At 35.5% G+C, this 17,385-nt stretch overlaps 2 protein-coding genes across 2 annotated transcripts; both read left to right on the top strand.

The window, feature by feature from the left end:
• The first annotated feature begins 173 nt into the window (after nucleotides 1-173).
• Nucleotides 174-3,275, top strand: LOC133871742 (aspartyl protease family protein At5g10770-like). Its single transcript, XM_062309157.1, has 3 exons — nucleotides 174-338; nucleotides 1,080-1,517; nucleotides 2,195-3,275. Exons 1-3 carry the CDS (start codon nucleotides 194-196, stop codon nucleotides 3,025-3,027), a joined length of 1,416 nt encoding a protein of 471 aa, XP_062165141.1. The 5' UTR covers nucleotides 174-193; the 3' UTR covers nucleotides 3,028-3,275.
• A 10,891-nt stretch (nucleotides 3,276-14,166) lies between these two features.
• Nucleotides 14,167-16,151, top strand: LOC133870569 (protein FAR-RED IMPAIRED RESPONSE 1-like). Its single transcript, XM_062307730.1, has 4 exons — nucleotides 14,167-14,542; nucleotides 14,663-14,785; nucleotides 14,912-15,024; nucleotides 15,123-16,151. The coding sequence occupies exons 1-4, from the start codon at nucleotides 14,167-14,169 to the stop codon at nucleotides 16,149-16,151; spliced, it is 1,641 nt and encodes a 546-aa protein (XP_062163714.1).
• Nucleotides 16,152-17,385: the final 1,234 nt, after the last annotated feature.

Consider the following 17,385-nt stretch of genomic DNA (forward strand, 5'->3'; position numbering starts at 1 on the left):
AAAGGGAGCTAATTAACCTACTAACTTGGGAAGAGAGAAAAAGAACTAAACAAAAAAAGGACTAAACAAAAAAATAAAAAGAAAAAGAAAAAAAAACGAATGATGGCATCGCCAACCTTTTACTATAAATACATAGACGTCGATTTGTACAAATGCAACATATAGTATATGATTTTGAGCGAAAAGCTAATCCATGGGTGCTCCAAATTCCTCCTTCCTCCTCTGGTTTATCCTCTTTGGTTTCTCTGCTTTTCTATGCCTTTATGCCCATGAAGGAAGTCATACTGTTGAAGTCAGCTCTCTCATACCGTCAACTACTTGCCATGCTTCTGACAAAGGTTTTAACAAGTCACCATGAAATCTCTCTCTCTCTCTCTCTCTCTCTCTCTCTCAAAGGTTTTTACCTTATACGTGTGAAACTATGTATAAGGTAAAAACATATCTTTGATTAAAATAAAGTTTTTGATTAATCCCTTGGAACAGTATATATTCTTTGAGATCAGCATAGCATTTATGTATAAATGCATATATGCGCGAACTAGGATTCTCTCAAGTAGATTTCATAATAGTTTCTCACAATTACTTGATCGACCGGATAAGTAGTTGGACAGTTCAATTTTTATTTGCTAAGGTAGATTTGATAATAGTTTCTCTCAAATTTAAACAAATAATTTGAGAGAATCCGGCCTGATCCCCTGGAAACGCACCCTAAGCGGGTTGCCTAAAAGTTCTTGTATTGAAAGAATACAATTTACCAACGCACAATTAATACTTGATTAAGTTCTTCTGAAGACCTTTTCTGTCCTTTTCAAATAACTACTCTGAAAGATAAATGCATCAATTTTTATTTATTTATTTTTTTCATTCAGTATATATATATGTGAGCATTTTCTTAAGCATACGGATATTGTTTTTGCGCATAGGGTTTTGGATAATCAATTTAATTAATTGTTTCTTAATGTTTTGATCCTAGTTTTACATGTTCGAATAAGAAATGATTGATTTAATAATTTAATTAATATTCTAATAGTTCTCATTGATTTAATAATTTAATTAAAAGTTAAACATTGTTCGTTCAGGTCCAAGAAGCATGGCGTCCCTAAAAGTGATGCACAAATATGGGCCATGCTTTGAAAGCAACAAAGACGAAGTAGCAGTTCCAAATCACATTGAAATCCTCCTCCAAGACCAGTCCAGGGTCAATTCAATCCACTCCAGGATTTCCAAGAACTCCGGCAGTAGCAAATTTAGGGACTCTCAGGCCACCACCCTTCCAGCTAAATCCGCTCTCCCGCTCGGATCCGGCAACTACGTTGTCTCCATCGGCCTTGGCACGCCCATAAGAGACCTAAGACTTGTATTTGACACTGGCAGCGACCTTACTTGGACGCAATGTGAACCATGCGCCCGATATTGCTATAATCAAGTTGACCCAATCTTTGACCCTTCCAAATCCACATCGTATTCCAGCATTACATGCGCTTCGCCGTCATGCTCTCTACTCGCCTCTGCCACAGGTAACCAACCGGCCATATTAACAAATGTAGAGTGTATTTCATTCCGGATTTTGTAGGTCAAATTGCTTGTTTCCAAACCCCTAAAACCAAACTGACATATGAGAGAAAGAGAGAGAGAGAGAGAGAGAGAGTTCTTGCCTAATAAATTTAAAAATATTCCAAAATTCATTCGAAAATTCAAAGACTAGGTATAATGTGGAATCATAAAAACATGAGTTTGGGTCACAATCTTCAAAATGTTTAGGATAATTCTAAAAGGTTTAATCTTAAAATAATAAGTACTATAATTTATAATTAACAGTTTTATATTTTGCTATCTCAACATCCAACTTAATAAGATATAATGAATTAAAGAAAAATTAAAGATCTTTTAAGTAGAGTTTAAAAAGATGATATTTAAATAATTAAATTAAAAATGGTGTCAAGTTATCATAAAAGGAAAATTTTCTCTATAGTTTTTACTGCAATTTTCATATATACTAATGTGACTGTCCATGTTAATTAAATTGACAAGTACTTCAATTTTTTTGCTTGATAATTTCATCAATCAGGGGCTGTCACATCAATTTGTTAAAAAATAATTGTAGAAAAACTCGTTCTAAAAAACTCATCTTATCTGATAAATAAATTTAAATAACCTTTGAGTATAATTTTTTGGCATTTCTGTTACAATGCAGGAAACCAATCGCCTTGCCCCTCTCGTACTTCACAATGCATATACGACATAGGATACGGTGATGGATCATACTCAATTGGCTATTTCAGCAAAGAAAGGCTAACCATAACACCGTCAAACGTGTTGGACGATTTCTTATTTGGTTGTGGCCAAGACAACGAAGGACTCTTCAACGGCATCGCCGGGTTGCTAGGCCTCGGTCGCAACCGAATCTCTATCGTGCAACAAGCCGCACAAAAGTACGGCCAATTTTTCTCATATTGTCTGCCCTCCACGCCTAGCTTAACGGGATATCTCACGTTCGGAAACGACAGTGGAGGGGTCTCCAACAACGTTAAGTTCACACCTTTGTTGACGCTTTCTCAGGGTGCATCGTTCTATGGGCTTGGTTTGACTGGAATAAGCGTTAATGGACAGCAACTATCGATTCCAACGTCGGTGTTTTCGACAGCAGGCACCATCATCGACTCTGGAACGGTCATAACGCGGTTGCCACCGATGGCGTACAACGAACTACGAACAACATTTCGAAAGTTGATGAGTGGTTATCCGATGACGAGCTCATATTCGTTATTCGATACGTGCTATGACTTTCGCAAGAACAATACTGTTTCGATTCCAAAAATTGGCTTTTTGTTTGGTGGTTTGATGGTGGATTTGGACCCCGCGGGGGTGTTTTACGTGGTGAGCTCGTCGCGGACTTGTTTAGGGTTTGCCGGAAACAATAAAACAAGCGACATAGTGATTATCGGGAATACTCAGCAACAAAGGTTGGAGGTGGTCTATGATGTTGTTGGAGGGAGGATTGGATTTGGCCCTGCTGGTTGTAGCTAGCTAATTACATACGAATGATAAGCTGCTTAGAAAATAATAACTATGAAAATAATAAAATAAAAAGTAGAGAGGCCAGGTTGTAACCTTGTAGGGTTTACTTGTTCTGATCGAATAAGTGGGCCTCGCTTCTCAAGTTATCCAAAGTAAAAGGGAATTAATATGTATTAAGGTTTAAGTAATGACTTTATAAGTTTATATATAAAAATAAATGGAAATATAAATGAAGAAATCCGAAAATAAGCTAGTCATTGACAATTGTATATCTTTTGTTTCGTGCCTAGACTGTATTAAGGCGTGCTAGAGCCATTCCTAAACACAATTGTATTGCATGTGTGGCTAACCATTAAAGAACAATTGTCAATGGAGAATTATTTAGACTACTTCAGCGCGTCTATATATATATATATATATATATATATATATATATATATATATATATATATATATATATTGTACTTACTGCAAAATAGTTAAGGACCACCTATCTTATAAATGATGCTTTTATAGAGAGAGAGAGAGAGTGAGAGAGAGAGAAAGAAAGGAGTTTGGAAAGGAGTAATCAAAAGGCAATTAGATGCTTGGAATTATGACGAATTCTTGCATTTATTGCATTGAGATTAATATTTAATTAAAATGAGAGGTGGATTAATTAGGAAAACAAAATTCAAATGGATAATCTATATATGCTTTTATAACGTCAATTATTAGTCTCTACATCGGTGTTTTTGGCGGTGTGCACGATCATCGAATATGGGACAGAGATAAAATGTTTGCGCCAGCAACATACAATGCATTGCGGTGAAAACGTTTTGTAATTTAAGACGAAACTATCTGATGACAATCCTGAATTTGATTCTCTATACGTGCTATATAAGTAGAAAAAGAAATACCAGTACGTAGAAACACCTTTGTGTGTTTGCTCAAACTCCAAAATTCAAAAACAAGAAGAAGGTGAACGGAAGGGCCGCAGCCTGTGCAAAGAGTTAAACGGACTTTTTAGAAACAAACAAAAAAAGAATTTACAGAGAAGGCCATTAAATTTATAAATTTATAAATAAAATAAATAAATATAATTAATCAAAATTGCCTCATGATTAGCTCTCCCTTTCTTGCAATTGACAAAGCCCATTTAATTAATTAACTAAGGCAGTAAAAAAAAAGAATTAAAAAAAAGAAAAAAGAAAAAAAGAAGTAGAAGCAAGAAAATTGCTTCACCAAGGCTGTGGCATTATTGCTTTCTATCACCATGATCGTTTTGCTGGCATCCTTCGAGGTTAGAGCTAGGGACAACGTATGAGGATTGCTACAAAAAATGCGTATCTGAAAGGGGCCTAGCCTTTGGGACTATTATTACAAGCAGGCATGCGAAATTATATGCACTGGAATTGAAGGGTCATCCATCCATGCATTCTCCAAATCAACGTCGCCCTTCAAAATGATGATAATTCAATTTATACACTCAAAAACTTACTATATATAATATATAAAAAAACCGATAACTAGTAAAATTCCAAGAGAAAAAATTAAGAGGATTGTTGAAATGCTGCTGTACGTGTTAGTGAAAAAGAAAAAACTATAGAGTTCAAGTCATGACGTGTGTGTTTGCACATTATAAGAGAGTCCTCAATCGACTCAATAAAAATTATATAAACTTTTTAATAAGAATATCTTCTTCGTCTCCTTTTTTTTTTTTTTAGTGGGTTGGCATATAATTTGAAAACATAATTTTTAAAAGTGCGGTTAAACGTTTGATAAAATTACATTTTATATTTTCTTACTAGTTTAAGTTTTCAGAATAAATGATGATCTAATGGTTACAGAGAAATCTCTCTCTCTCTCTCTCTCTCTCTCTCTCTAATGTGATTCTGCTATCAAATTCCTTATTTCACTCCTCATGAAAATGTTAATATAACTTGAATGATTAATTTCATGTTTCAGTTTCTTTTAATTTCATCCCTTCCACTTGGGTTTAAGGTTAAATCCAATGGCAAATGTGGGATTTCTTGCATGCTGCCTGAATGCATGCAGCTAGAAGCATAGGGATTATTTTTTTGGGTTCCATGCAAAATGTTACAAAAGAGTGAGTGAATTTTCCATCCCGTAATTCTTGAGCTAGGCATAACGAATAATTGTTAAAGTATTAATTAAATTTACCATTTCTGATTAGTTTAAACTTTTGTGACAAATAGTAATTTAACATGGTATCAAAGTAGAGGTCCTAAGTTCAAACCATGTCTCCTTCATAATTTAACCTCCTATTTCAATTATCTATTAAAATGGAGTTTGAGCCCACACGTGAAGGGAAGTGTTAAAGTTTTGATTAAATAATTAATTTTATCATTTCCTAACAGTTTAAGCTTTTAAAACTAGTGATAATTTAACAATAACAACTTTTACACTCTACAAGAAAACCAAACATTTCAACCATCGACATTGTACAAACGCATCAAACATAAACCCCAGCATAGATAATGCCATCGCCAACTGCTACCGTCTTCAAAAAAAAAAAAAAAAAAAAAAAAAAAAAAAAAGAAATCAATCTCAACATTCTACAAATTTCTTCCCCTCAAAATTGAGGGGATATTAGAGTATATTACTGAGTTTGAGAATCCAAGCTACACATCTATACCTACAATTGAAGTCTATCACATATCTACAGTTGAAGTTTATCACCTACCTACAGTTGAAGTCTATCACCTAGTCACAATTGAAGACTATCACCTACTTGTAATCGAAATCTTTTTGTATTATTCTCATCTACCCTAATTTTCCTAATGAAAATTTTATATTGTAAATATCACCAAAAAAAAAAAAAAAAAAAAAGAGTAAAATTTAACCCATGGCTTTATCCTATGAACATAGTTCATAAATTACCGAACCACGTAATTTTTTATCTCTTTATTTATTCTGCTTTATATTTATTTGTCTATTGCGTTATCTTTTCTTTCAACAAGAACGTGCAAACCTTTCCAAGAAGGTTTTAAGGGCTCGTATAAACCATATGGATGAGAATTATAAACTCTATGTATATTAAGTACTGCATATATATTATTTCTTTCATTGAAAACTGTTATTGCTAAGATTATGCGTTACTATTCTTTCCCAAAACTTACATTATTTCTTTCATTGGTGTAATTATAGAGAACACATTTTCTAAAACGAATTTGTGAAATGCATGACATTTTCAATAAGATTAATTATAGTTCTTTACTTTCTTTTGTTTTATTAAAATTTAGGCTCAGATCGAACATGAGGTTTTGTTGTATTAATTTTAGAAATGTATTGATGTTTGTATTGTATCGCAGATCATTGTATTTCTTTCCTATTCAACTTTTCTTGTACTCTTATAGGTGTTTAGGGTAGTCTTTAATGGAAAATCCTAACAGATAGGTAAAATTAAAATTTTTTTTAAAAAAATGGAAGAAGAAGAAGAAAGAAAGAAAGAAAGAAAGATGAATACACTAAATGTACACTTGTTAAAGTTTAAGAATATAATTGCAAAAGTGATGAAAGATCAAGAGTAGTAAGTGAAATTTTTCCTATTATTAAACCAAAAGCATAACTTTGGTATAGTGATATATTACAATTTTCTCAACAAATGAGAAAGTAATTTTGAGTGTTAAAGAGTAAGAGTTTTTGACAAATTCCCATCCCTAAGTCTTGCTCTTGGAGTTGGAAAAGGATCCTGAAACTTAGGGACCTTGCAAAAACCTTCATCCGAATTCAAGGGAGGGATGGGAGGTCAATTTTTCTATGGCCCGATCATTGGCACCCATTGGGGTATTTGCTTTATAAGTTTGGCTTTCGGGTGGTCTATGACTCAAGGCTCTCCATGGATGCTAAACTTTCATCCATCATTATTAATGGTGATTGGTACTGGCCAGGAGCTAGGTCTGAAGCTTTGGTGGATATTCAATGTCTCCTTCAAGAGATTCCACTTCCAGGTTCTGATTCTCCTATTTGGGACTCAAGCAAAGGCACTTTTTCTTATGCAGAAACATGGGAAATAATGAGAGTAAAGTTCTCGGAAACTAGTTGGTGGAAGCTGGTTTTGTTTTCTGCAACCATTCCTAAATATGCCTTTATTAATTAATTGGTTGGTTTGCAGGGATGCCCTCATTACCAAGCAGAAGATGGCCGGTTTGCTGAGGTTATATGGGCGATCCTAACTGTTTGTTCTGTCATGGGGGTATGGAGTCTAGAGAACACTTGTTCTTTCGCTGCAGTTTCAACAGGAGAATTTGGAGGGAATTGATGGCTGCTTGTTCGTTTATAGATCCCCTTTGTTTTGGGATGATGTGGTGGATTGAGGCAGCTCTGTGTTGTAGGGGAAAAACTTGAAGGTTTGTTTGGGTAGATTATGCTTTGGGGCGCAATCTACCATATTTGGAGGCATCGAAATGACCTTCAACATGGGAATACTGATAAGTCAGAAGAGGCTATTATCAAATGGGAGGTTCGATTGAGATAGCTAGCTAAATGGAGGTTTGAGGATCTGTCTAGCCCCCTAGGTCTTGTATATAGGTGGCACTTACACCCTTTCACTACAAGAAATTCGCTCATTAGAGTCGACCCTTAGTGGACGCTAATAAGTTGACGTTGAAAGACCAACGAAGATGCTCATCTGCCGATCTTCAGCGTCGACATAAGGGTCGACGCTGATGATCGTCTTTTAGCGTCGACATACTATTCTCAGTCGACACTAAAACTTATACCATATTTAAGATAAGTCGATGCTGATGATAGACTATTAGCACCGACAAAAATGTCGACGCTAATAGTCTATCATCAGCGTCGACCACTGTGGACACTAATAACCTAAAAAAATATTTTTAATACTACATTAGCGTCTAATAACCTAAAAAGAAATTTAAAAAAATAAATAAATAGCTTATTGGCGTCAACTCTGTCGACGCTAATAAGCTAAAAAATAAAAAATTAAATTGCCTATTATGGTCAACTTAGTCGACACTAATAACATTAAAAAAAAAAATTAAATTAAATATCCATTAGCATCGACTACGTCAACGCTAATACTCTAAAAATTTAAAAATATATATATATATATATATACTATTCTAAGGTAGTAATCATATATTCTCAAGAAGGCCAGCAATGTTAACCTACAGGCAGTAATATTTTCCATATTAAACTAGCTTATTAAACTACAGCATCAATAAATAGATAATTAATAAAGATGATGCTTTCATAATTGATATTGTAAGCACACAGCTACTACATATCTTGCCACAAAAGATACATGAATGACCAACCTAATTTGGAGATAAGAATCCAACATTTAGAGAGTTATTTTCTAGGGGTGTAAACCCGGAGCGGGTTCCCGAGTATTGGGTAAAAATCGGGAACCGGCTCCGGGTCCCCGGGTTTTTTGTTTTAAACACCCGGCCCCGGACCCGGGTACCCCGGTTACCCGGGGTACCCGGATACCCGGTTTATCCGGGTATCCGGTCCGGGTGGTATATTTAATAAAATAATAATAATTTTATAAGCCCTTAAAATCAAATTGGATGGCTTCAGATTATGTACCAAAAAATTGAAAGAGATAATATAGATTCTTTCTCCGAAGCTTGGAAGAGGAGACTTAGATGCGTACAAAGGCATTCATGCTAGGTTCCTGTACAAACTGCCATCACTACCAATCTTGACTTGCTGAGGAAATGGAGATGTGAAATGGAAACTATTCTTGATAGGAAATGTCAATGAAATTAAGGCCGGTTGGATTCTAGATTACAAAGACAAAGGAATAAATTACTAACCATGATGAACTTAAAAGATTTATCAATGGTAAACAAAAGATTTGACAACTATTCGTGCGAAATAACCTCTCGAAGAGCTGCTCTAAAAAATGAACCTAACACTGAATATTAACCTGACTATTGAAAGCTGCCTCAAAAACTAAGCTAAGCGAAGACACAAACTGGCTCAGATCATTATGCAGAGCTAAAATACAGCAGATAATCAGGCCCAGAATTTTGGACAGACAAGCTACAGACAACTTTTGTTGTGGAGAAGACAAGTAGCTAGAATTCATAAACATCTCATATTTATTTCTGGCAAGTCAAACGACTCAAACCGCTTCTTTGCATAGATATTTGAATGGTCATACAACTGAATTACTATTCATCATTTCACATAATTAAGCACATCAAATTACTGTAAAATAGCATGTATTACTTCTGCAACCAAAATCAGAAACATATATTTGCTTACGAAGAACTAGGCCCATCACTTCTGCAACCAAAATCAAAACCCACTCAAAACCCAAAGCCAAATCCCATCTAAATTTCGGCCACCAATATCAAAACCTAACAAAAATCAAAATAGTGAAAACACCCAGTCCCTAAACAAGTCAAAACACCCGGTCCTCAAACTGAATCACAAGATTCACAACCCAGCAACAACATAAAAACTCCAATTTTAAGACATAAAAATTGAATCAGTTTTTTAATAAGAAAAAACCCAAGTCACAATCTTCAATCATTTAAACAAAAAAACGTCTAAAAAAAAATTAGAGAAAAAAAAAAAACTGATCCGAGGATCTCCTCTATGATCTACCCTTCAAATATTTGCTTGTTCTACTTCGAAAATGCCAAACCTGTAGAGAAATAGAGAAAGATGAAGAAGAATGAAGAACTAAGAAGAAAAAGAATGAAGAACTAAGAACTAAGAAGAAAGTCGGTTACCTGGTAGGCGACGAGTCGGTTTTTTGGCATTTAGGGGCTGTCACATCAATTTGTTACTGCTGGTTGTAGCTAGTTAATTACATAGGAATGATAAGCTGCTTAGAAAATAATAACTATGAAAATAATAAAATAAAATAAAAAGTAGAGAGGCCGGGTTGTAACCTTGTAGGGTACAGTTTACTTGTTCTGATCAAATAAGTGAGCCTCGCTTCTCAAGTTATCCAAAGTCAAGGGGAATTAATATGTATTAAGGTTTAAGTAATGACTTTATAAGTTTATATATAAAAATAAATGGAAATATAAATGAAGAAATCCGTAAATAAGCTAGTCATTGACAATTTTATGTCTTTTGTTTCGTGCCTAAACTGTATTAAGGCATGCTAGAGCCATTCCTAAACACAATTGTATTGCATGTGTGGCTAACCATTAAAGAACAATTGTCAATGGAGAATTATTTAGACTACTTCAGCGCGTCTATAACACACAAACACACACACACACACACACAGATATATATATATATATATATATATATTGTACTTACTGCAAAATAGTTAAGGACCATCTATCTTATAAATGATGCTTTTATAGAGAGAGAGAGAGAAAGAAAGGAGTTTGGAAAGGAAGTTTAATCAAAAGGCAATTAGATACTTGGAATTACGATATATATATATATATATATATATATATATATATATATATATATATATATATATATATATATATATATTGTACTTACTGCAAAATAGTTAAGGACCATTTATCTTATAAATGACGCTTTTATAGAGAGAGAGAGAGAGAGAGAGAGAGAGAGAAAGGAGTTTGGAAAGGAAGTTTAATCAAAAGGCAATTAGATACTTGGAATTACGATGAATTCTTGCATTTATTGCATTGAGATTAATATTTAATTAAAATATTAATTGAAGCCACTACTAGTGAGTTACTTTTGAATAGGTTGGCAATTTTTCAAACAACTTGCGAATCCAATGCGAACACGACACAAAATTATAGGGCTTGGGCTTAGGCTAAACGGGTTCGAGTCATAAACAGGTTAATCCGTTTATGACCCGTTAACTCGTTTCTGACACGTTTATGACACATAAGCCTATTTATGACCTGATTAGATAAGTGGGTTGACCCTCCCAACCCGTTTAGCTAATCTTGTCGGGTTCGGGTTGGCCTAAACTGGTTGGCGTGTCAACCGGGTTGACTTGAACACGACCCGATAACCCGTTTTGCCAACCCTACTTTTGATCGAATGCCATATTCTATCGACAATTAGTTAGGAGTCCCATCTATCTTATTATCACAAGACCATATATTGCTCATGTAGTTTTTCTTGTCAATTTGTCCATGGTCAAGCCGTACTTAGTTCACTATGCTGTTGTTTTTTCGCATCCTCTGTTAAGTGAATGGCATATTATTTCACTATTTGCATTTCTTCTCTCATTCATCTTTGGACTTATATGTGTATGCATATGCTAATTGGGCAGTTGATCCTATATATTGATGGTCACTCCACCACATGCTACTGTGCGCTTCCTATTGGGTGATTTTTATCTTTTTTGGGCATAGCAAGAAATAATATGTTGTTGTTCGCTCTAGTATTGAAGCTAAGTATCGTGCACTTAATGACACCACCTTCTAACTTCTTTGGTTACAATGGGTCTTACAAGAAATGGGTGTTCCTTAAACTTTTAGCTCTCATATTTTCTGTGACAATCACAATGCAATTCAAATTGTCGATAACGATGTCTTCCACGAGCGTACGAAGCACATCGAGGTTAACTGTCATTTTGTGCTTCGTCTTCTATTTAAGGAACTCTCCGCCTCTGTCCTATTGCATTTGTTGACCAGCTCGCTGACGTGTTCACCAAAACACATCCACCTAGACATTTTTGTGACCTAATTTCTAAACTCATGATGGTTTTTACGTTACCACATTGAGTTTAGGAGATGTTAGAGTATATTATGGATACTTTCCTTCTTAATCTAATATGAATCCAATACTACTTGAGTAATGATAGGCAGGGGCCATCTTACCGGCCCCTGCCCGGCCCTTTCCTACGTGGAAAAGGCCATTTTAGTTTTACTGTTTTTATTTTTTTTTCCAAAAAAAAAAAACAAATTCAAATTTTGAAAACAACTCGTCGATATCTATTCCCATTTTCTTCATTTCAGTTCAGAGCTTCCCCCCATTTTTTCCCTCCCTCTCTCCATCTGCCCATTTTCTTCCCATCGTCGACCGCGAAGAACGACCCGCCACCGCCGTTCTCCATGCACGACCCGCCACCGCCATTCTCAACGCACGACCCGGCGTCGCCGTTCTCCACGCACGACCCGCCACCGCCGTTCTCAACGCACGACCCAACTCCGTTGTGCTTCCAATTCCGGCGGCGACCATTCAACCATTCGTTCTCCACCATCGTCCTCCACCTCCGGCCAAAACTTAGGGTTCCGGCGACCCATTTCCGGCCCAGAACGACCCCAATTCCGGCTCTGGTACTGATCTCCCCCATTTTTGCGTTTTTTCAGTTGTTTTCAGAGTTGCTTTCTTTAGTTCCTTGCTGTGATTTATGGTTTTTTGCTATTGGGTTTTCGGTTATAAAATGCCTTCAGAATGGGATGTCTATGAATTCAAATAATTATCATTGTTGATTGTACCGACCGGAGAAGGCGAAGAAGAACAAGAAGAAGAAACTCTCCTAGGTAATACCCACTTTCTCTCTGTCTCTCTCTCTATCTTTACGGTTTGGTTCTTTGGTTTCGTTGTTTAGTAATCTCTCTATACGGGTCAGTGTGTATCGTCAGTACGTACAGCTAGGATTTTCTGTGTAGGTGTGGGAATCTGTGAGATCGGGTTTTGTGGTGATGTTTGGTTGGTGAGAAAGGTTGTTGAAAGCGAGAGAAAATAGAAATTGTTGCTGAAATTGGAGTTGTCTATGCTGTTTTTTGGTTCTCTAGAAATGGCAACGAAATTCAAGAGTGAGAGTAAACGTGGAAATTGTTGCTGAAATTGGAGTTGTCTATGCTGTTTTTGGGGCCTCTAGAAATGGCAACGAAATTCAAGAGTGAGAGTAAACGTGAGTCAGGTGGTAGTTGTCATTTAACTCTGATCGAAAATTGTTGCGGAATTTGGTGACATACTTAGTTGCTGATTTTCCATCCTTTTCCTTTGGTTTTTCCACCAACCAACTGGGGCATTAAATTAATCATTGATTTATTTATTCTTCTGCATGTGATGAAAATTTATATGAAATGTGATGGGTGCCAAAAATTAATTATTGAATGTAACTAATACTTGCTCAAATGAACAAGTATTCTGAAGCAAAAGAAAAAGAAAAAGAAAAAATAAACCAAAAGTCACAGACACCCTTCCTTATTTTCTAATCTCCCTCCCTTAAAAACCAACTGCTTTCCTTTTGCAAACTCTGCTGATTAATAAGGAAATTTAGGCTTCTTTTTTAAAAAGAACAAAAAATAAAGTTGAGCTTCATAGATTTTTCTTTTCTCCCCTAAGGCTACAGTTATAAAATTTCTCAATCATATCATTCTTAAATATCCACCTGCATTGAGGGGTTAAATTTTTTTTTTAAAAAAAAAAAACCTGCAAAGCTTTTCAAATAATATTCTGTCAAAATAAATGGACTTGGTAAAATGCTCAAACATGATATGCTGCTTCTTTTGTATCTTTCTGTATTTACGGGTCTTGCAATTGATTTCATTCCTCTGCTAAGCTAAAGAATTTTTTTTTATTCCTATGATATGTCATAGAAGTTTGCTCATGTTGTCTTGTTTTTTGAATTTTCAACTGAAGCACTACTCCTTGGATATTAATGGAGGTCATTTAGACAATTCATTTTTCATTAAATTTTGAACGTTGTTGATCTTGTGTTGCTTAAACGCATTTGAAATGGGGGATATATCAAAACACCTAATTGGATATTGTTTGTGGTTTTTTGATTTTTTTTATTCCCTCCCCATTTAATTAGTAACCTGATATTATTCTTATTTATTGAGTGCTATGTTTCTTGAGTGCTTATCTTGTAATTATGAACTAAATGATAATGCATTGATATATATAGTTATTTGTTACAGAAACTTTTAAATGGATTTATCAGAATTGGACTTAATTTCACAACACGAAGATGATTGTTCATTGACAAATATTGAACTTGATGATGTTGTGCCCATCGAAATGGACCCTCAAAATGGTATGTTGGACACTTCATGCTTACCTTTAATTTTTGTAACATTATAAATGTTATTATTTATAGTTGGGTTTTTTACACCATATTTATTTATTTATTTTCATTTTGTGATAGATGGAAATGAAATTGTTGCTAATGACCAATTGAATGATGGTGTGGATAATTGTCGGTCCAAGGCCAAGCTCATAGATGGAGATAAAGTTGTTGAGGAGCCTAAGAACAGTATGCTATTTGGCTCCATAGAGGAAGTCATTGACTATTATATGAATTATGGAAAGCAAGCGGGTTTTGGTGTGACACAAAAGAAGAAGATAAAGTATGAAAATGAAGATGTACATTACATCACTCTGACATGTGCTCGCAAAGACAAAGCATCATTCAGTTCAAGTAATAACCTTTGCAAGGCTAGCAAAACAAGCAAAACGGGGTGTAAGGCTACTTTGAATGCAGCGTTAGTGGACACATCGTGGTATGTGACAAATGTAAATCTAGGGCATAATCACGACTTAAGCCCAGGTAAAGCAAGATACTTTCGGTGCAACAAGAAGTTGGATCCTGCTACGAAAAGAAAGTTTGATATAGATGATAGAGCTGGAATCCGTACGAATAAAATTTAAAACGCACTAGCCGTTGAAGCGGGGGGATATGAGAATCTTACATTTGGAGAGAAAGAGTATCGCAATTATATTGCGAACTCAAGACGCCTTCGCCTTGGTACAGGAGGTGCCGCAACACTTCGTGACTATTTCAATAGAATGCGGAAAGTAAATGATGATTTTTATTTTGATATAGATGTGGATGATGAGTGTAGGCTGAGAAATGTGTTTTGGGCTGATGCACGAAGTAGGGCATCATATGAAGATTTTGGTGATGTGGTTACATTTGATATAACATACTTAACCAACAAATACGAAATGCCATTTGCCCCTTTTGTGGGAGTAAACCATCATGGTTAATCAATTCTTTTAGGGGCGGTTTTAATTTCAAGTGAGGATACGGCGTCATTTGTTTGGTTGTTTGAGACATGGTTGAAATGCATGAAGGGCCGTGCGCCAAGGGCAATTATTACAGATCAAGATAGGGCAATGAAAAATGCTATTAATACTATGCCATTAAGAGTGCCATACGAAATTGTGTGTATAATTCTCATACATGTGACGAGTTTGATGCATGTTGGCAGAGTCTGCTTGAGTGTTATAATCTGGAAGAGAATGCATGGCTGCGTGGTTTATACAGTGAACGAACATTTTGGGTACCAGCATATTTGAATGATGTATTTTGGGCCGGCATGACTACCACACAACGTAGTGAGAGTATGAATGCCTTTTTTGATGGTTATGTGCAATCGTCCACCTCATTGAAGGAATTTGTGGATCAATACGATAACGCTTTGCGTAGGAAGGTTGAGGTTGAGAATGTTGCTGATTTCGATTCCTTCAATACCACCATTTCATGTGTGAGCTATTGGCCCTTTGAGAAGCAATTCCAAAAAATTTACACCCATGCAAAGTTTAGAGAAGTTCAGAAGGAGATTTCAGAGATTATGTATTGTGGTTCTTCTCTTTTAAAAAGTGAATGTGGAATTCGTACCTATCAGGTGATCGAACGGGTAGAAATTAATGAATCCTATAGGAAAAAAATCGTTTTTAATGTTTGCTACAATGGCCCTGTATGTGAAGTAAATTGTAGCTGTCATTTGTTTGAATCAAGAGGAATTTTGTGCAAACATGCCATATCCGTGTTGACTACATTTGAAGATGTGGATTTGTTGCCTGAAAAGTATTTTCTAAATCGATGGAGGAAGGATTTGAAGCGGCCATATAAGTTAATCAAGAGTAGTTATGATCCTTTGAGTGGCAACCCTACTGCAGATCGATATGCTGAACTGAGCAAAAATGTGCTGAAGTTGGCCGCTATTGCAGCACCAAACGTGGATCATTGCATTGAAGTGCAAAAGTATGTTGATATGCTAATTAAGAAATTTAGCGGTCCAAGCTGTGAACAAAGTCAACCTTCCCAATCACTCCCAAGTGCAAAAGATCTCCCAAGTGCACCTATGATCGATAATGGAGCCATAGATTGTATGGAGGTGGAGGTGTGTAGTCCGCTTGTGGCTCGGACTAAAAGCGCGCGACCATCAATCAGAAAAGTGTCTGTGGTTGAAAAAGTGGTGGGGAAAAAGTCATCAAAAGGAGGAAATAAGAAATAGAGTAACACAAATCCCGAGCAGTGAAGGAAAAGAAAGAAGGTATTCAACTATTCGAAAGTCGTTGTATGTGTACATATTGATGTGTAATTTTAATATTAATTTTAACATTTTTGAATATTTTATTTTTTGAAGACATGCCAAAGATCGCTAGTAGATGAACTGGACACAAGTGAAGATCCGTTGCTTTTTTCAACTGATGTGTAGCATGACCAAGTGATTGAAACACAACATAGTGTACTTACACAGCTGCTGAAAGGAGGGGAAAAAAAGTTCATATACGTGCATTTGATTCATACATGTTCATGAATAGTTTAATTTCATATATATTAATCGTTCGATGTATTTGTTTCAGATGTTTGGGAATTCACAATCGTCATGTATTTTCGAAGGAGATTCTATATACTTGTCGTAAGTGGTAAGGTCTTTTTGATTAAAAAAGTATATCACATTCTCTGACTAGGAAACTTGTTTCCTATTATATTCTTTTCCTGCTTACCCATGTTGGTAGCACATTATTACTCAGGTTTAGTTCAGCTGAGATTTTCGCATCCTCTGTTTCTTACAATGAGAAAAGCTACTGAACGCAATATGAGATGATATTTGTACTTTTTTATTTTTATTTTTTGTTATGGATATGAGATGGTGTCCTATTATAGTATTTGAAAAATCAATTTGCTATATTATCCAAGCATGCGTGGAAGTAAATACTGCTACTGCACTTGTTTAATAGTTGCTTTAGTCTTTTAGTTGCACCTTTTTAAGCTGTTATCCCAGTACCCTAACTTTATCTTGATCCTTTATATGCAGATGCTGATGAAGTGGATACAGCGACTTCTGGTAAAGTACATTTTTTTTTTCTTTTAACATAATCAAAGATTTGTTTTTGGTGAGTGAGTTTAAGAGAATCTGTATGGCTTTAGAATTGTGAATTTTCTACATCATGGCGACTGGCAAGGATGGAAGTTTTTGTGGCTTCTTGTTTATTTGGTTTCTTTTGATAATCTACCATTCTATTGGCGTTGAATTTTTGGGTGTTTCTGCATTTCAGCTCTTGTTCTACTGTAAGAGTTTAGATACATGTACTGAACCGTTATCCCACTTTTTGTTTTCAGGTTTCAATGCTTATTTTAGTTTTTGGTTCTTTTTTCTATGGTGGGGGAAGGAAGAGTATGAGAAGTGATTGACCGGAGATCTATATAATATGCCATTATTGGTTTACCTTGCAAAAAACATT

The sequence above is a fragment of the Alnus glutinosa genome, chromosome 6, assembly GCF_958979055.1.
Source record: "Alnus glutinosa chromosome 6, dhAlnGlut1.1, whole genome shotgun sequence".
Taxonomy (NCBI): Eukaryota; Viridiplantae; Streptophyta; class Magnoliopsida; order Fagales; family Betulaceae; genus Alnus; species Alnus glutinosa.

Bases quoted from the DNA above. Each gene is read 5' to 3' on its own strand.
- LOC133870569 (XM_062307730.1), top strand. From the start codon at position 14,167: ATGCTATTTGGCTCCATAGAGGAAGTCATTGACTATTATATGAATTAT. The intron at 14,786-14,911 runs GTAGGGCATCAT...CAATTCTTTTAG, and splicing joins GTTTTGGGCTGATGCACGAA to GGGCGGTTTTAATTTCAAGT. The intron at 15,025-15,122 runs GCAATGAAAAAT...GCATGTTGGCAG, and splicing joins TTATTACAGATCAAGATAGG to AGTCTGCTTGAGTGTTATAA.
- LOC133871742 (XM_062309157.1), top strand. From the start codon at position 194: ATGGGTGCTCCAAATTCCTCCTTCCTCCTCTGGTTTATCCTCTTTGGT. The intron at 339-1,079 runs GTTTTAACAAGT...TTGTTCGTTCAG, and splicing joins TTGCCATGCTTCTGACAAAG to GTCCAAGAAGCATGGCGTCC. The intron at 1,518-2,194 runs GTAACCAACCGG...GTTACAATGCAG, and splicing joins TCTACTCGCCTCTGCCACAG to GAAACCAATCGCCTTGCCCC.